General features: G+C 41.8%; 1 protein-coding gene across 2 annotated transcripts in view; it reads left to right on the top strand.

Annotated features, from left to right (window-relative positions):
* trip10b (thyroid hormone receptor interactor 10b) overlaps positions 1-20021 on the top strand; it is a 68433-nt gene that overhangs the window by 36039 nt on the left and 12373 nt on the right. The window contains exons 10-11 of one of the 2 annotated variants that reach the window (XM_062026561.1): positions 18079-18102; positions 19822-19931. In XM_062026561.1, the coding sequence (XP_061882545.1) occupies positions 18079-18102; positions 19822-19931 (134 nt within the window). The remainder of the gene's footprint in view (positions 1-18078; positions 18103-19821; positions 19932-20021) is intronic. The other variant, XM_062026562.1, reaches the window with a different exon arrangement.

Genomic DNA, 20021 nt, shown 5'->3' with positions numbered 1-20021 from the left:
TGAGTCCGAATATACGCAAAATGAGTCCGTGCGCACCTAAAATGAGTCCACAGAGTGTTTTTTACACACATGGATCTTGGCACTGTTTTGATGCCAGAGCATAAGTGCAAAAAATTAATCAGTGCGAGAAAAAAATGAGTCCGAATGTACGCAAAATGAGTCCGAATGTACGCAAAATGAGTCAGAATGTACGCAAAACGAGTCAGAATGTACGCAAAATGAGTCCGAATGTACGCAAAATGAGTCCGAATGTACGCGAAACGAGTCAGAATGTACGCAAAACGAGTCCGAATGTACGCGAAACGAGTCCGAATGTACGTGAAACGAGTCCGAATGTACGCAAAATGAGTCGGTGCGCACCTAAAATGAGTCCACAGAGTGTTTTTTACACACGTGGATCTTGGCACTGTTTTGATGCCATAGCACAAGTGCAAAAAATTAATCAGTGCGAGAAAAAAATGAGTCCGAATGTACGCAAAATGAGTCCGAATGTACGCAAAATGAGTCCGAATGTACGCAAAATGAGTTCGAATGTACGCAAAATGAGTCCGCCCGCAACTAAAATGAGTCCACAGAGTGTTTTTTACGCACTTGGATCTTGGCACTGTTTTGATGCCATTGCACAAGTGCAAAAAATTAACCAGTGCGAGAAAAAAATGTGTCCAAATGTACGCAAAATGAGTCCAAATGTACGCAAAATGAGTCCGAATATACGCAAAATGAGTCCGAATGTACGCAAAATGAGTCCGAATATACGCAAAATGAGTCCGAATGTACGCAAAATGAGTCCGAATATACGCAAAATGAGTCCGTGCGCACCTAAAATGAGTCCACAGAGTGTTTTTTACACACAGGGATCTTGGCACTGTTTTGATGCCAGAGCATAAGTGCAAAAAATTAATCAGTGCGAGAAAAAAATGAGTCCGAATGTACGCAAAATGAGTCCGAATGTACGCAAAATGAGTCAGAATGTACGCAAAACGAGTCAGAATGTACGCAAAATGAGTCAGAATGTACGCAAAACGAGTCCGAATGTACGCGAAACGAGTCCGAATGTACGCGAAACGAGTCCGAATGTACGCGAAACGAGTCCGAATGTACGCGAAACGAGTCCGAATGTACGTGAAACGAGTCCGAATGTACGCAAAATGAGTCGGTGCGCACCTAAAATGAGTCCACAGAGTGTTTTTTACACACGTGGATCTTGGCACTGTTTTGATGCCATAGCACAAGTGCAAAAAATGAATCAGTGCGAGAAAAAAATGAATCAGAATGTACGCAAAATGAGTCCGAATATAGGCAAAATGAGTCCGTGCGCACCGAAAATGAGTCCAGAGTGTTTTTTACACACATGGATCTTGGCACTGTTTTGATGCCATAGCACAAGTGCAAAAAATTAATCAGTGCGAGAAAAAAATTAGTCCGAGTGTAAGCAAAATGAGTCCGAATGTACGCAAAATGAGTCCGAATGTACGCGAAACGAGTCCGAATGTACGCAAAACGAGTCCGAATGTACGCAAAACGAGTCCGAATGTACGCAAAATGAGTCTGAATGTACGCAAAATGAGTCCGAATGTACGCAAAATGAGTCCGCCCGCAACTAAAATGAGTCCACAGAGTGTTTTTTACACACATGGATCTTGGCACTGTTTTGATGCCAGAGCATAAGTGCAAAAAATTAATCAGTGCGAGAAAAAAATGAGTCAGAATGTACGCAAAATGAGTCCGAATGTACGCAAAATGAGTCAGAATGTACGCAAAACGAGTCCGAATGTACGCAAAATGAGTCCGAATATACGCAAAATGAGTCCGAATGTACGCAAAATGAGTCCGAATATACGCAAAATGAGTCCGAATGTACGCAAAATGAGTCCGAATATACGCAAAATGAGTCCGTGCGCACCTAAAATGAGTCCACAGAGTGTTTTTTACACACATGGATCTTGGCACTGTTTTGATGCCAGAGCATAAGTGCAAAAAATTAATCAGTGCGAGAAAAAAATGAGTCCGAATGTACGCAAAATGAGTCCGAATGTACGCAAAATGAGTCAGAATGTACGCAAAACGAGTCAGAATGTACGCAAAATGAGTCCGAATGTACGCGAAACGAGTCAGAATGTACGCAAAACGAGTCCGAATGTACGCGAAACGAGTCCGAATGTACGTGAAACGAGTCCGAATGTACGCAAAATGAGTCGGTGCGCACCTAAAATGAGTCCACAGAGTGTTTTTTACACACGTGGATCTTGGCACTGTTTTGATGCCATAGCACAAGTGCAAAAAATTAATCAGTGCGAGAAAAAAATGAGTCCGAATGTACGCAAAATGAGTCCGAATGTACGCAAAATGAGTCCGAATGTACGCAAAATGAGTTCGAATGTACGCAAAATGAGTCCGCCCGCAACTAAAATGAGTCCACAGAGTGTTTTTTACGCACTTGGATCTTGGCACTGTTTTGATGCCATTGCACAAGTGCAAAAAATTAACCAGTGCGAGAAAAAAATGTGTCCAAATGTACGCAAAATGAGTCCAAATGTACGCAAAATGAGTCCGAATATACGCAAAATGAGTCGGTGCGCACCTAAAATGAGTCCACAGAGTGTTTTTTACACACATGGATCTTGGCACTGTTTTGATGCCAGAGCATAAGTGCAAAAAATTAATCAGTGCGAGAAAAAAATGAGTCAGAATGTACGCAAAACGAGTCCGAATGTACGCAAAATGAGTCCGAATATACGCAAAATGAGTCCGAATGTACGCAAAATGAGTCCGAATATACGCAAAATGAGTCCGAATGTACGCAAAATGAGTCCGAATATACGCAAAATGAGTCCGTGCGCACCTAAAATGAGTCCACAGAGTGTTTTTTACACACAGGGATCTTGGCACTGTTTTGATGCCAGAGCATAAGTGCAAAAAATTAATCAGTGCGAGAAAAAAATGAGTCCGAATGTACGCAAAATGAGTCCGAATGTACGCAAAATGAGTCAGAATGTACGCAAAACGAGTCAGAATGTACGCAAAATGAGTCAGAATGTACGCAAAACGAGTCCGAATGTACGCGAAACGAGTCCGAATGTACGCGAAACGAGTCCGAATGTACGCGAAACGAGTCCGAATGTACGCGAAACGAGTCCGAATGTACGTGAAACGAGTCCGAATGTACGCAAAATGAGTCGGTGCGCACCTAAAATGAGTCCACAGAGTGTTTTTTACACACGTGGATCTTGGCACTGTTTTGATGCCATAGCACAAGTGCAAAAAATTAATCAGTGCGAGAAAAAAATGAGTCCGAATTTACGCAAAATGAGTCCGAATGTACGCGAAATGAGTCCGAATGTACGCAAAATGAGTCTGAATGTACGCAAAATGAGTCCGAATGTACGCAAAATGAGTCCGCCCGCAACTAAAATGAGTCCACAGAGTGTTTTTTACGCACTTGGATCTTGGCACTGTTTTGATGCCTTTGCACAAGTGCAAAAAATTAACCAGTGCGAGAAAAAAAATTTGTCCAAATGTACGCAAAATGAGTCCAAATGTACGCAAAATGAGTCCGAATATACGCAAAATGAGTCCGAATGTACGCAAAATGAGTCCGAATATACGCAAAATGAGTCCGTGCGCACCTAAAATGAGTCCACAGAGTGTTTTTTACACACATGGATCTTGGCACTGTTTTGATGCCAGAGCATAAGTGCAAAAAATTAATCAGTGCGAGAAAAAAATGAGTCCGAATGTACGCAAAATGAGTCCGAATGTACGCAAAATGAGTCAGAATGTACGCAAAACGAGTCAGAATGTACGCAAAATGAGTCAGAATGTACGCAAAACGAGTCCGAATGTACGCGAAACGAGTCCGAATGTACGCGAAACGAGTCCGAATGTACGCAAAACGAGTCCGAATGTACGCGAAACGAGTCCGAATGTACGTGAAACGAGTCCGAATGTACGCAAAATGAGTCGGTGCGCACCTAAAATGAGTCCACAGAGTGTTTTTTACACACGTGGATCTTGGCACTGTTTTGATGCCATAGCACAAGTGCAAAAAATTAATCAGTGCGAGAAAAAAATGAGTCCGAATGTACGCAAAACGAGTCCGAATGTACGCAAAATGAGTCCGAATGTACGCAAAATGAGTCCGAATGTATGTAAAACGAGTCCGAATGTACGCAAAAGAGTCCGAATGTACGCAAAACGAGTCCGAATGTACGCAAAAGAGTCCGAATGTACGCAAAACGAGTCCGAATGTACGCAAAAGAGTCCGAATGTACGCAAAACGAGTCCGAATGTACGCAAAATGAGTCCGAATGTACGCAAAATGAGTCCGAATATACGCAAAATGAGTCGGTGCGCACCTAAAATGAGTCCACAGAGTGTTTTTTACACACGTGGATCTTGGCACTGTTTTGATGCCATAGCACAAGTGCAAAAAATTAATCAGTGCGAGAAAAAAATGAGTCCGAATGTACGCAAAACGAGTCCGAATGTACGCAAAACGAGTCCGAATGTACGCAAAATGAGTCCGAATGTACGCAAAATGAGTCCGAATGTATGTAAAACGAGTCCGAATGTACGCAAAAGAGTCCGAATGTACGCAAAACGAGTCCGAATGTACGCAAAAGAGTCCGAATGTACGCAAAACGAGTCCGAATGTACGCAAAAGAGTCCGAATGTACGCAAAACGAGTCCGAATGTACGCAAAATGAGTCCGAATGTACGCAAAATGAGTCCGAATATACGCAAAATGAGTCCGTGCGCACCTAAAATGAGTCCACAGAGTGTTTTTTACACACATGGATCTTGGCACTGTTTTGATGCCAGAGCATAAGTGCAAAAAATTAATCAGTGCGAGAAAAAAATGAGTCCGAATGTACGCAAAATGAGTCCGAATGTACGCAAAATGAGTCAGAATGTACGCAAAACGAGTCAGAATGTACGCAAAATGAGTCAGAATGTACGCAAAACGAGTCCGAATGTACGCGAAACGAGTCCGAATGTACGCGAAACGAGTCCGAATGTACGCGAAACGAGTCCGAATGTACGCGAAACGAGTCCGAATGTACGTGAAACGAGTCCGAATGTACGCAAAATGAGTCGGTGCGCACCTAAAATGAGTCCACAGAGTGTTTTTTACACACGTGGATCTTGGCACTGTTTTGATGCCATAGCACAAGTGCAAAAAATTAATCAGTGCGAGAAAAAAATTAGTCAGAGTATAAGCAAAATGAGTCCGAATGTACGCAAAATGAGTCCGAATGTACGCAAAATGAGTCAGAATGTACGCAAAACGAGTCAGAATGTACGCAAAATGAGTCAGAATGTACGCAAAACGAGTCCGAATGTACGCGAAACGAGTCCGAATGTACGCGAAACGAGTCCGAATGTACGCGAAACGAGTCCGAATGTACGCGAAACGAGTCCGAATGTACGTGAAACGAGTCCGAATGTACGCAAAATGAGTCGGTGCGCACCTAAAATGAGTCCACAGAGTGTTTTTTACACACTTGGATCTTGGCACTGTTTTGATGCCATAGCACAAGTGCAAAAAATTAATCAGTGCGAGAAAAAAATTAGTCAGAGTATAAGCAAAATGAGTCCGAATGTACGCAAAATGAGTCCGAATATACGCAAAATGAGTCCGAATGTACGCAAAATGAGTCCGAATATACGCAAAATGAGTCCGTGCGCACCTAAAATGAGTCCACAGAGTGTTTTTTACACACATGGATCTTGGCACTGTTTTGATGCCAGAGCATAAGTGCAAAAAATTAATCAGTGCGAGAAAAAAATGAGTCCGAATGTACGCAAAATGAGTCCGAATGTACGCAAAATGAGTCAGAATGTACGCAAAACGAGTCAGAATGTACGCAAAATGAGTCCGAATGTACGCGAAACGAGTCAGAATGTACGCAAAACGAGTCCGAATGTACGCGAAACGAGTCCGAATGTACGTGAAACGAGTCCGAATGTACGCAAAATGAGTCGGTGCGCACCTAAAATGAGTCCACAGAGTGTTTTTTACACACGTGGATCTTGGCACTGTTTTGATGCCATAGCACAAGTGCAAAAAATTAATCAGTGCGAGAAAAAAATGAGTCCGAATGTACGCAAAATGAGTCCGAATGTACGCAAAATGAGTCCGAATGTACGCAAAATGAGTTCGAATGTACGCAAAATGAGTCCGCCCGCAACTAAAATGAGTCCACAGAGTGTTTTTTACGCACTTGGATCTTGGCACTGTTTTGATGCCATTGCACAAGTGCAAAAAATTAACCAGTGCGAGAAAAAAATGTGTCCAAATGTACGCAAAATGAGTCCAAATGTACGCAAAATGAGTCCGAATATACGCAAAATGAGTCGGTGCGCACCTAAAATGAGTCCACAGAGTGTTTTTTACACACATGGATCTTGGCACTGTTTTGATGCCAGAGCATAAGTGCAAAAAATTAATCAGTGCGAGAAAAAAATGAGTCAGAATGTACGCAAAACGAGTCCGAATGTACGCAAAATGAGTCCGAATATACGCAAAATGAGTCCGAATGTACGCAAAATGAGTCCGAATATACGCAAAATGAGTCCGAATGTACGCAAAATGAGTCCGAATATACGCAAAATGAGTCCGTGCGCACCTAAAATGAGTCCACAGAGTGTTTTTTACACACAGGGATCTTGGCACTGTTTTGATGCCAGAGCATAAGTGCAAAAAATTAATCAGTGCGAGGAAAAAATGAGTCCGAATGTACGCAAAATGAGTCCGAATGTACGCAAAATGAGTCAGAATGTACGCAAAACGAGTCAGAATGTACGCAAAATGAGTCAGAATGTACGCAAAACGAGTCCGAATGTACGCGAAACGAGTCCGAATGTACGCGAAACGAGTCCGAATGTACGTGAAACGAGTCCGAATGTACGCAAAATGAGTCGGTGCGCACCTAAAATGAGTCCACAGAGTGTTTTTTACACACGTGGATCTTGGCACTGTTTTGATGCCATAGCACAAGTGCAAAAAATTAATCAGTGCGAGAAAAAAATGAGTCCGAATTTACGCAAAATGAGTCCGAATGTACGCGAAATGAGTCCGAATGTACGCAAAATGAGTCTGAATGTACGCAAAATGAGTCCGAATGTACGCAAAATGAGTCCGCCCGCAACTAAAATGAGTCCACAGAGTGTTTTTTACGCACTTGGATCTTGGCACTGTTTTGATGCCTTTGCACAAGTGCAAAAAATTAACCAGTGCGAGAAAAAAAATTTGTCCAAATGTACGCAAAATGAGTCCAAATGTACGCAAAATGAGTCCGAATATACGCAAAATGAGTCCGAATGTACGCAAAATGAGTCCGAATATACGCAAAATGAGTCCGTGCGCACCTAAAATGAGTCCACAGAGTGTTTTTTACACACATGGATCTTGGCACTGTTTTGATGCCAGAGCATAAGTGCAAAAAATTAATCAGTGCGAGAAAAAAATGAGTCCGAATGTACGCAAAATGAGTCCGAATGTACGCAAAATGAGTCAGAATGTACGCAAAACGAGTCAGAATGTACGCAAAATGAGTCAGAATGTACGCAAAACGAGTCCGAATGTACGCGAAACGAGTCCGAATGTACGCGAAACGAGTCCGAATGTACGCAAAACGAGTCCGAATGTACGCGAAACGAGTCCGAATGTACGTGAAACGAGTCCGAATGTACGCAAAATGAGTCGGTGCGCACCTAAAATGAGTCCACAGAGTGTTTTTTACACACGTGGATCTTGGCACTGTTTTGATGCCATAGCACAAGTGCAAAAAATTAATCAGTGCGAGAAAAAAATGAGTCCGAATGTACGCAAAACGAGTCCGAATGTACGCAAAATGAGTCCGAATGTACGCAAAATGAGTCCGAATGTATGTAAAACGAGTCCGAATGTACGCAAAAGAGTCCGAATGTACGCAAAACGAGTCCGAATGTACGCAAAAGAGTCCGAATGTACGCAAAACGAGTCCGAATGTACGCAAAAGAGTCCGAATGTACGCAAAACGAGTCCGAATGTACGCAAAATGAGTCCGAATGTACGCAAAATGAGTCCGAATATACGCAAAATGAGTCGGTGCGCACCTAAAATGAGTCCACAGAGTGTTTTTTACACACGTGGATCTTGGCACTGTTTTGATGCCATAGCACAAGTGCAAAAAATTAATCAGTGCGAGAAAAAAATGAGTCCGAATGTACGCAAAACGAGTCCGAATGTACGCAAAATGAGTCCGAATGTACGCAAAATGAGTCCGAATGTATGTAAAACGAGTCCGAATGTACGCAAAAGAGTCCGAATGTACGCAAAACGAGTCCGAATGTACGCAAAAGAGTCCGAATGTACGCAAAACGAGTCCGAATGTACGCAAAAGAGTCCGAATGTACGCAAAACGAGTCCGAATGTACGCAAAATGAGTCCGAATGTACGCAAAATGAGTCCGAATATACGCAAAATGAGTCCGTGCGCACCTAAAATGAGTCCACAGAGTGTTTTTTACACACATGGATCTTGGCACTGTTTTGATGCCAGAGCATAAGTGCAAAAAATTAATCAGTGCGAGAAAAAAATGAGTCCGAATGTACGCAAAATGAGTCCGAATGTACGCAAAATGAGTCAGAATGTACGCAAAACGAGTCAGAATGTACGCAAAATGAGTCAGAATGTACGCAAAACGAGTCCGAATGTACGCGAAACGAGTCCGAATGTACGCGAAACGAGTCCGAATGTACGCGAAACGAGTCCGAATGTACGCGAAACGAGTCCGAATGTACGTGAAACGAGTCCGAATGTACGCAAAATGAGTCGGTGCGCACCTAAAATGAGTCCACAGAGTGTTTTTTACACACGTGGATCTTGGCACTGTTTTGATGCCATAGCACAAGTGCAAAAAATTAATCAGTGCGAGAAAAAAATTAGTCAGAGTATAAGCAAAATGAGTCCGAATGTACGCAAAATGAGTCCGAATGTACGCAAAATGAGTCAGAATGTACGCAAAACGAGTCAGAATGTACGCAAAATGAGTCAGAATGTACGCAAAACGAGTCCGAATGTACGCGAAACGAGTCCGAATGTACGCGAAACGAGTCCGAATGTACGCGAAACGAGTCCGAATGTACGCGAAACGAGTCCGAATGTACGTGAAACGAGTCCGAATGTACGCAAAATGAGTCGGTGCGCACCTAAAATGAGTCCACAGAGTGTTTTTTACACACTTGGATCTTGGCACTGTTTTGATGCCATAGCACAAGTGCAAAAAATTAATCAGTGCGAGAAAAAAATTAGTCAGAGTATAAGCAAAATGAGTCCGAATGTACGCAAAATGAGTCCGAATATACGCAAAATGAGTCCGAATGTACGCAAAATGAGTCCGAATATACGCAAAATGAGTCCGTGCGCACCTAAAATGAGTCCACAGAGTGTTTTTTACACACATGGATCTTGGCACTGTTTTGATGCCAGAGCATAAGTGCAAAAAATTAATCAGTGCGAGAAAAAAATGAGTCCGAATGTACGCAAAATGAGTCCGAATGTACGCAAAATGAGTCAGAATGTACGCAAAACGAGTCAGAATGTACGCAAAATGAGTCCGAATGTACGCGAAACGAGTCAGAATGTACGCAAAACGAGTCCGAATGTACGCGAAACGAGTCCGAATGTACGTGAAACGAGTCCGAATGTACGCAAAATGAGTCGGTGCGCACCTAAAATGAGTCCACAGAGTGTTTTTTACACACGTGGATCTTGGCACTGTTTTGATGCCATAGCACAAGTGCAAAAAATTAATCAGTGCGAGAAAAAAATTAGTCAGAGTATAAGCAAAATGAGTCCGAATGTACGCAAAATGAGTCCGAATATACGCAAAATGAGTCCGAATGTACGCAAAATGAGTCCGAATATACGCAAAATGAGTCCGTGCGCACCTAAAATGAGTCCACAGAGTGTTTTTTACACACATGGATCTTGGCACTGTTTTGATGCCAGAGCATAAGTGCAAAAAATTAATCAGTGCGAGAAAAAAATGAGTCCGAATGTACGCAAAATGAGTCCGAATGTACGCAAAATGAGTCAGAATGTACGCAAAACGAGTCAGAATGTACGCAAAATGAGTCCGAATGTACGCGAAACGAGTCAGAATGTACGCAAAACGAGTCCGAATGTACGCGAAACGAGTCCGAATGTACGTGAAACGAGTCCGAATGTACGCAAAATGAGTCGGTGCGCACCTAAAATGAGTCCACAGAGTGTTTTTTACACACGTGGATCTTGGCACTGTTTTGATGCCATAGCACAAGTGCAAAAAATTAATCAGTGCGAGAAAAAAATGAGTCCGAATGTACGCAAAATGAGTCCGAATGTACGCAAAATGAGTCCGAATGTACGCAAAATGAGTTCGAATGTACGCAAAATGAGTCCGCCCGCAACTAAAATGAGTCCACAGAGTGTTTTTTACGCACTTGGATCTTGGCACTGTTTTGATGCCATTGCACAAGTGCAAAAAATTAACCAGTGCGAGAAAAAAATGTGTCCAAATGTACGCAAAATGAGTCCAAATGTACGCAAAATGAGTCCGAATATACGCAAAATGAGTCGGTGCGCACCTAAAATGAGTCCACAGAGTGTTTTTTACACACATGGATCTTGGCACTGTTTTGATGCCAGAGCATAAGTGCAAAAAATTAATCAGTGCGAGAAAAAAATGAGTCAGAATGTACGCAAAACGAGTCCGAATGTACGCAAAATGAGTCCGAATATACGCAAAATGAGTCCGAATGTACGCAAAATGAGTCCGAATATACGCAAAATGAGTCCGAATGTACGCAAAATGAGTCCGAATATACGCAAAATGAGTCCGTGCGCACCTAAAATGAGTCCACAGAGTGTTTTTTACACACAGGGATCTTGGCACTGTTTTGATGCCAGAGCATAAGTGCAAAAAATTAATCAGTGCGAGAAAAAAATGAGTCCGAATGTACGCAAAATGAGTCCGAATGTACGCAAAATGAGTCAGAATGTACGCAAAACGAGTCAGAATGTACGCAAAATGAGTCAGAATGTACGCAAAACGAGTCCGAATGTACGCGAAACGAGTCCGAATGTACGCGAAACGAGTCCGAATGTACGCGAAACGAGTCCGAATGTACGCGAAACGAGTCCGAATGTACGTGAAACGAGTCCGAATGTACGCAAAATGAGTCGGTGCGCACCTAAAATGAGTCCACAGAGTGTTTTTTACACACGTGGATCTTGGCACTGTTTTGATGCCATAGCACAAGTGCAAAAAATTAATCAGTGCGAGAAAAAAATGAGTCCGAATTTACGCAAAATGAGTCCGAATGTACGCGAAATGAGTCCGAATGTACGCAAAATGAGTCTGAATGTACGCAAAATGAGTCCGAATGTACGCAAAATGAGTCCGCCCGCAACTAAAATGAGTCCACAGAGTGTTTTTTACGCACTTGGATCTTGGCACTGTTTTGATGCCTTTGCACAAGTGCAAAAAATTAACCAGTGCGAGAAAAAAAATTTGTCCAAATGTACGCAAAATGAGTCCAAATGTACGCAAAATGAGTCCGAATATACGCAAAATGAGTCCGAATGTACGCAAAATGAGTCCGAATATACGCAAAATGAGTCCGTGCGCACCTAAAATGAGTCCACAGAGTGTTTTTTACACACATGGATCTTGGCACTGTTTTGATGCCAGAGCATAAGTGCAAAAAATTAATCAGTGCGAGAAAAAAATGAGTCCGAATGTACGCAAAATGAGTCCGAATGTACGCAAAATGAGTCAGAATGTACGCAAAACGAGTCAGAATGTACGCAAAATGAGTCAGAATGTACGCAAAACGAGTCCGAATGTACGCGAAACGAGTCCGAATGTACGCGAAACGAGTCCGAATGTACGCAAAACGAGTCCGAATGTACGCGAAACGAGTCCGAATGTACGTGAAACGAGTCCGAATGTACGCAAAATGAGTCGGTGCGCACCTAAAATGAGTCCACAGAGTGTTTTTTACACACGTGGATCTTGGCACTGTTTTGATGCCATAGCACAAGTGCAAAAAATTAATCAGTGCGAGAAAAAAATGAGTCCGAATGTACGCAAAACGAGTCCGAATGTACGCAAAATGAGTCCGAATGTACGCAAAATGAGTCCGAATGTACGCAAAACGAGTCCGAATGTATGTAAAACGAGTCCGAATGTACGCAAAAGAGTCCGAATGTACGCAAAACGAGTCCGAATGTACGCAAAAGAGTCCGAATGTACGCAAAACGAGTCCGAATGTACGCAAAAGAGTCCGAATGTACGCAAAACGAGTCCGAATGTACGCAAAATGAGTCCGAATGTACGCAAAATGAGTCCGAATATACGCAAAATGAGTCCGTGCGCACCTAAAATGAGTCCACAGAGTGTTTTTTACACACATGGATCTTGGCACTGTTTTGATGCCAGAGCATAAGTGCAAAAAATTAATCAGTGCGAGAAAAAAATGAGTCCGAATGTACGCAAAATGAGTCCGAATGTACGCAAAATGAGTCAGAATGTACGCAAAACGAGTCAGAATGTACGCAAAATGAGTCAGAATGTACGCAAAACGAGTCCGAATGTACGCGAAACGAGTCCGAATGTACGCGAAACGAGTCCGAATGTACGCGAAACGAGTCCGAATGTACGCGAAACGAGTCCGAATGTACGTGAAACGAGTCCGAATGTACGCAAAATGAGTCGGTGCGCACCTAAAATGAGTCCACAGAGTGTTTTTTACACACGTGGATCTTGGCACTGTTTTGATGCCATAGCACAAGTGCAAAAAATTAATCAGTGCGAGAAAAAAATTAGTCAGAGTATAAGCAAAATGAGTCCGAATGTACGCAAAATGAGTCCGAATGTACGCAAAATGAGTCAGAATGTACGCAAAACGAGTCAGAATGTACGCAAAATGAGTCAGAATGTACGCAAAACGAGTCCGAATGTACGCGAAACGAGTCCGAATGTACGCGAAACGAGTCCGAATGTACGCGAAACGAGTCCGAATGTACGCGAAACGAGTCCGAATGTACGTGAAACGAGTCCGAATGTACGCAAAATGAGTCGGTGCGCACCTAAAATGAGTCCACAGAGTGTTTTTTACACACTTGGATCTTGGCACTGTTTTGATGCCATAGCACAAGTGCAAAAAAATTAATCAGTGCGAGAAAAAAATTAGTCAGAGTATAAGCAAAATGAGTCCGAATGTACGCAAAATGAGTCCGAATGTACGCAAAATGAGTCAGAATGTACGCAAAACGAGTCAGAATGTACGCAAAATGAGTCAGAATGTACGCAAAATGAGTCAGAATGTACGCAAAACGAGTCAGAATGTACGCAAAATGAGTCAGAATGTACGCAAAATGAGTCAGAATGTACGCAAAACGAGTCCGAATGTACGCGAAACGAGTCCGAATGTACGCGAAACGAGTCCGAATGTACGTGAAACGAGTCCGAATGTACATAAAATGAGTCGGTGCGCACCTAAAATGAGTCCACAGAGTGTTTTTTACACACGTGGATCTTGGCACTGTTTTGATGCCATAGCACAAGTGCAAAAAATTAATCAGTGCGAGAAAAAAATGAGTCCGAATGTACGCAAAACGAGTCCGAATGTACGCAAAATGAGTCCGAATGTACGCAAAATGAGTCCGAATGTACGCAAAACGAGTCCGAATGTACGCAAAAGAGTCCGAATGTACGCAAAACGAGTCCGAATGTACGCAAAAGAGTCCGAATGTACGCAAAACGAGTCCGAATGTACGCAAAAGAGTCCGAATGTACGCAAAACGAGTCCGAATGTACGCAAAATGAGTCCACAGAGTGTTTTTTACACACAGAGATATTGACACTGTTTTGATGCCTTTGCCCAAGTGCAAAAAATTAACCAGCACGATAGAAAAATTTGAATGCGCGCACGCAAAATGAGTCCACAGAGTGTTTTTTACACACATGGATGTTGGCACTGATTTGATGCCATAGCACAAGTGCAAAAAAGTTCATCAGCGCGAGAGAAAAATGATTCCACTTGCACGCAAAACAGGTCTGCGCGCACAGGAAGTGAGTACGCTTGCACGCGAAATGAGTCCACAGAGTGTTTTTTTACGCACATGCATCTTGGCACTGTTTTGATGCCGTAGCACAAGTGCAGAAAATGAATAAGAACGAGAGAAAAATGAGTATGCTTGAGTGTAAAATGAAAGCGAGCCTGCTTGCATGCAAAATGAGTCCACAGAGTGTTTTTGACACACAAGGATGTCGGCACTGTTTTGAGGCCATAGTGCAAGTGCAGAAAATTAATCAGCTTGCACGCAAAATGATGACACATTTTTTGCACCTGTGCTATGGCATCAAAACAGTGTCAATATCTCTGTGTGTAAAAAACACACTCTGTGGACTCATTTTAGGTGCGCGTGGACTCATTTTGCGTGCAAGCGGACTCATTTTGCGTGCTTTCGGACTCATTTTTCTCTCGCACATGATTAATTTTTTGCACTTGTGCTATGGCATCAAAACAGTGCCAACATCCATGTGTGTAAAAAACACTCTGGACTCATTTCGCGTGCGCGCGGACTTAATTTGCGTTCAAGCGGACTCATTTTTCTCAAGCACTGATTAATTTTTTGCACCTGCGCTGCGGCATCAAATCAGCGCAAACAAGAGACTGAGTGGGCCTAAAATGAGAGTGAGAAAGGCCACAGGCTGTGTGGTTTCTGCACACGGGGATTTTGGCAGTGTTGTGATGCAATAGCACAAGTCTGTACACGCGCAAACAGTCGGCGGCCGCACAAAATGAGTCTGCGCGCGCAGACTCGTGCTGGTTAATTTTTTGCACTTGTGCTATGGCATCAAAACAGTGTCAATATCTCTGTGTGTAAAAAACACTCTGTGGACTCATTTTAGGTGCGCGTGGACTAGTTTTGCGTGCGCGCAGACTCATTTTGCGTGCTTTCGGACTAATTTTTTTCTCGTGCTGATTAATTTTTTGCACTTGGGCAATGGCATCAAAACAGTGTCAATATCTCTGTGTGTAAAAAACACTCTGTGGACTCATTTTAGGTGCGCGTGGACTCATTTTGCGTGCAAGCGGACTCATTTTGCGTGCTTTCGGACTAATTTTTTTCTCGCACTGATTCATTTTTTGCACTTGTGCTATGGCATCAAAACAGTGTCAATATCTTTGTGTGTAAAAAACACTCTGTGGACTCATTTTAGGTGCGCGCGGACTAGTTTTGCGTGCAAGCGGACTCATTTTGCGTGCTTTCGGACTAATTTTTTTCTCGCACTGATTCATTTTTTGCACTTGTGCTATGGCATCAAAACAGTGTCAATATCTCTGTGTGTAAAGAACACTGTGGACTCATTTTAGGTGCGCGTGGACTCATTTTGCGTGCAAGCGGACTCATTTTGCGTGCTTTCGGACACATTTTTTTCTCGCACTGATTCATTTTTTGCACTTGTGCTATGGCATCAAAACAGTGTCAATATCTTTGTGTGTAAAAAACACTCTGTGGACTCATTTTAGGTGCACGTGGACTCATTTTGCGTGCAAGCGGACTCATTTTGCGTGCTTTCGGACAAATTTTTTTCTCGCACTGATTCATTTTTTGCACTTGTGCTATGGCATCAAAACAGTGTCAATATCTTTGTGTGTAAAAAACACTCTGTGGACTCATTTTAGGTGCACGTGGACTCATTTTGCGTGCAAGCGGACTCATTTTTATGCTTTCGGACTAATTTTTTTCTCGCACTGATTCATTTTTTGCACTTGTGCTATGGCATCAAAACAGTGTCAATATCTCTGTGTGTAAAGAACACTCTGTGGACTCATTTTAGGTGCGCGTGGACTCATTTTGCGTACATTCGGACTAATTTTTCTCTCGCACTGATTAATTTTTTGCACTTGGGCAATGGCATCAAAACAGTGTCAATATCTCTGTGTGTAAAAAACACTCTGTGGACTCATTTTAGGTGCGCGTGGACTCATTTTGCGTGCAATCGGACTCATTTTGCGTGCTTTCGGACTAATTTTTTTCTCGCACTGATTAATTTTTTGCACTTGTGCTATGGCATCAAAACAGTGTCAATATCTTTGTGTGTAAAAAACACTCTGTGGACTCATTTTAGGTGCGCGTGGACTAGTTTTGCGTGCAAGCCGACTCATTTTGCGTGCTTTCGGACTAATTTTTTTCTCGCACTGATTCATTTTTTGCACTTGGGCAATGGCATCAAAACAGTGTCAATATCTTTGTGTGTAAAAAACACTCTGTGGACTCATTTTAGGTGCGCGTGGACTAGTTTTGCGTGCAAGCGGACTCATTTTGCGTGCTTTCGGACTCATTTTTTTCTCGCACTGATTAATTTTTTGCACTTGTGCTATGGCATCAAAACAGTGTCAATATCTCTGTGTGTAAAAAACACTCTGTGGACTCATTTTAGGTGCGCGTGGACTCATTTTGCGTGCGCGCAGACTCATTTTGCGTGCTTTCGGACTAATTTTTTTCTCGTGCTGATTAATTTTTTGCACTTGGGCAATGGCATCAAAACAGTGTCAATATCTCTGTGTGTAAAAAACACTATGTGGACTCATTTTAGGTGCGCGTGGACTAGTTTTGCGTGCAAGCCGACCCATTTTGCGTGCTTTCGGACTAATTTTTTTCTCGCACTGATTCATTTTTTGCACTTGTGCTATGGCATCAAAACAGTGTCAATATCTCTGTGTGTAAAAAACACTCTGTGGACTCATTTTAGGTGCGCGTGGACTAGTTTTGCGTGCGCGCAGACTTATTTTGCGTGCTTTCGGACTAATTTTTTTCTCGTGCTGATTAATTTTTTGCACTTGGGCAATGGCATCAAAACAGTGTCAATATCTCTGTGTGTAAAGAACACTCTGTGGACTCATTTTAGGTGCGCGTGGACTAGTTTTGCGTGCAAGCCGACTCATTTTGCGTGCTTTCGGACTAATTTTTTTCTCGCACTGATTCATTTTTTGCACTTGTGCTATGGCATCAAAACAGTGTCAATATCTCTGTGTGTAAAAAACACTCTGTGGACTCATTTTAGGTGCGCGCGGACTAGTTTTGCGTGCGCGCAGACTCATTTTGCGTGCTTTCGGACTAATTTTTTTCTCGTGCTGATTAATTTTTTGCACTTGGGCAATGGCATCAAAACAGTGTCAATATCTCTGTGTGTAAAAAACACTCTGTGGACTCATTTTAGGTGCGCGTGGACTCGTTTTGCGTGCAAGCGGACTCATTTTGCGTGCTTTCGGACTAATTTTTTTCTCGCACTGATTATTTTTTTGCACTTGTGCTATGGCATCAAAACAGTGTCAATATCTCTGTGTGTAAAAAACATTCTGTGGACTCATTTTAGGTGCGCGTGGACTAATTTTGCGTGCAAGCGGACTCATTTTCATGCTTTCGGACTAATTTTTTTCTCGCACTGATGAATTTTTTGCACTTGTGCTATGGCATCAAAACAGAGCCTTGTGTGTAAAAAACACACTCTGTGGACTCATTTTGCATGCGGGCGTTCTAATTGTTCTCCCGTGCTGATTAATTTTTTTGCACTTGGGCCATGGCATCAAAACAGAGTCAATATCCCTGTGTGTAAAAAACACACTCTGTGGACTCATTTTTCTCTCGCGCTGATGACTTTTTTGCACTTACGCAATGGCATCAAAACAGTGCCAAGATCCATGTGTGTAAAAAACACTCTGTGGACTCATTTCAGGTGCAAGCGTACTCATTTTATTCTCGCGCTGATTAATTTTTTGCACTTGCGCTTCGACATCAAAACAGTGTCAACATCCTTGTGTGTAAAAAACACTCTGTGGACTGTGGCACAGTCATCCTGCCTGACCCTCCTTACATGCGTGCCCGTTGCCTTTTTTCCATGCGGGCACGGACTCAAGATTTAGGCATTATCTTGATGCCATCATTTTATTTCTAGAAGAGTTCTTGTTGTGTTGTTGTTGTTGTCCACCTGAATGCTGATCTTTGTGTGTGTGTGTGTGTGTGTGTGTGTCCAGACGTCGCACGCTGACAAACACAGGGTAACGTTAGCATTTTTAAAGGAGGTGCCAGATGCTTTTTCACCCCCCCCCCCACCCACCCTCTCCCACAGCGGTCCGCTCACACCAGAACGCTGCGGAACAAAAGATGAAATCAAAACAAACAAAAACAAAAAAGGTTTGCGCAAACGCTGGTGTGACCGGAGGCCGCCCTGCTGACCTCTGACCTCTCAATTGTGACATTTTTTGTCATTGGTCACGTTTCTTTTCGGGAGCACGCCTCTTCTGTGACGTCACCACGCCACCGGCCACTTCATTAGGCACCCCTTCCCACGCTCCCTCGTCAAAAACATTAGAAAGGTCTTCCCAAAAACCACAACAGTAATGATACGGTCATGAAGAGTGAGCTTCATGACTGTGATATTATTTAAACACTGTCTGTTTAAATTAGAGAGAGCTTATTATATGGTGTACCTAATGAAGTGGGCCGTGGTATTATTTAAACACTGTCTGTTTAAATTAGAGAGAGCTTATTAGATGGTGTACCTAATGAAGTGGGCCGTGGTAGTAAATGTAGGAAAAAATACAAAATCATTTGGAATACCATCTAATTGTTTTTTGTTTTTAACACTCTTTATCTATTTACAAATATTATTCAAAAAATATATTTAATGTTGAGCTCTAGCTTACAAATATATTTCATTGTTAAGTTGACATTATTTGTGTCGAACTAACAAAATGTATAAAACCGTGAATACATTTTTTATTTATTTTAAAGATCATCAAAATGTTTCTTTAATAATAATAATAATAATAGATTTTATTTGTAAAAAGCACTTTATATTGAGTAGACAACCTCAAAGTGCTACAGTGTATTAAAAATTAAATTAAATAAAAGAAAATAAATAAAAAGATAATAAAAATTAAATAAAAATAAAAACTAGAACAGCCAAATAGCTAAAACTAGTATGCATGTATCTTTTAAAAAATACTTTTTTATAAAGAAGAGTTTTTAAGCCTTTTTTAAAAGCATCCACAGTCTGTGGTGCCCTCAGGTGGTCAGGGCCCCAATTGTTTTTCGAGTGTGTAAAGTTCCCGACACGCTTCAGTTCCCTCCAGTTAACCTCCAGTGGCCACTTTATTGGCATAGTTCTGCCCAAAGAAGTGAAATGAAAAATGATGAAAAATAGACAATAAAGTCAGCTGTTTCCAAATGTCAGAAAGAAAGGAAATGGAAAAATGCACAATTTAGTTGTTTTTTTTAAATAATGAATAAATATACTGGAAGAAACGTTTTAATCAACAAAAATGGGGACGCACAGCAAATATTATACAAGTATTCCAAAAAAATATATTTTTTACATTTTGGTTTTATTTATGATCAAATAAATAATAACAATAATAATATCAATAATTATATTCTAATTTTTAACTCATTTTTTCAATAAGAAATGCCGTTTTTTTTATATTACTTCCACAACAAATTTGTATCAATATTATTTTTAATATGAATTATTTCATTATTTATTCTAAATTTAGAGTAGGAATTTATTATTGATGGACGCTATGAACTTTCTTTCCTGTCTCCATTTTTAAACATGTGACGTCACAGAAAAGGTAGAACAAATGTTAGTGGTTGTTGTTCGTTTGTGGCTTTTTTTTCTGCTTGTCGTCATGTTGCTGCCGCACTTACACAACACCTTTGTTGTGTACTTGACCTAGTGTGTGTGCGTGTGTGTGTGTGTGTGTGTGTGTGTGTAGCCGCCGGCTGCAGAGGACTTCTCCCATCTTCCTCCAGAACAGAGGAAAAAGAGGCTGCAGGCCAAGATTGATGACATCAGCAAAAAACTAAACAGGGCGCAGGAGGAAAGGTGAGCACACACAAGAATCTGTAACACAACATTTATAATTACACACAACAATATGTAACACAACATCTATACTTAAAAAAAAACAATCTG

Source organism: Entelurus aequoreus, linkage group LG18, assembly GCF_033978785.1.
Source record: "Entelurus aequoreus isolate RoL-2023_Sb linkage group LG18, RoL_Eaeq_v1.1, whole genome shotgun sequence".
NCBI lineage: Eukaryota > Metazoa > Chordata > Actinopteri > Syngnathiformes > Syngnathidae > Entelurus > Entelurus aequoreus.
The sequence above is the reverse complement of the archived record's forward strand: the minus strand, read 5'-3'. Positions and strand labels throughout refer to the sequence as shown.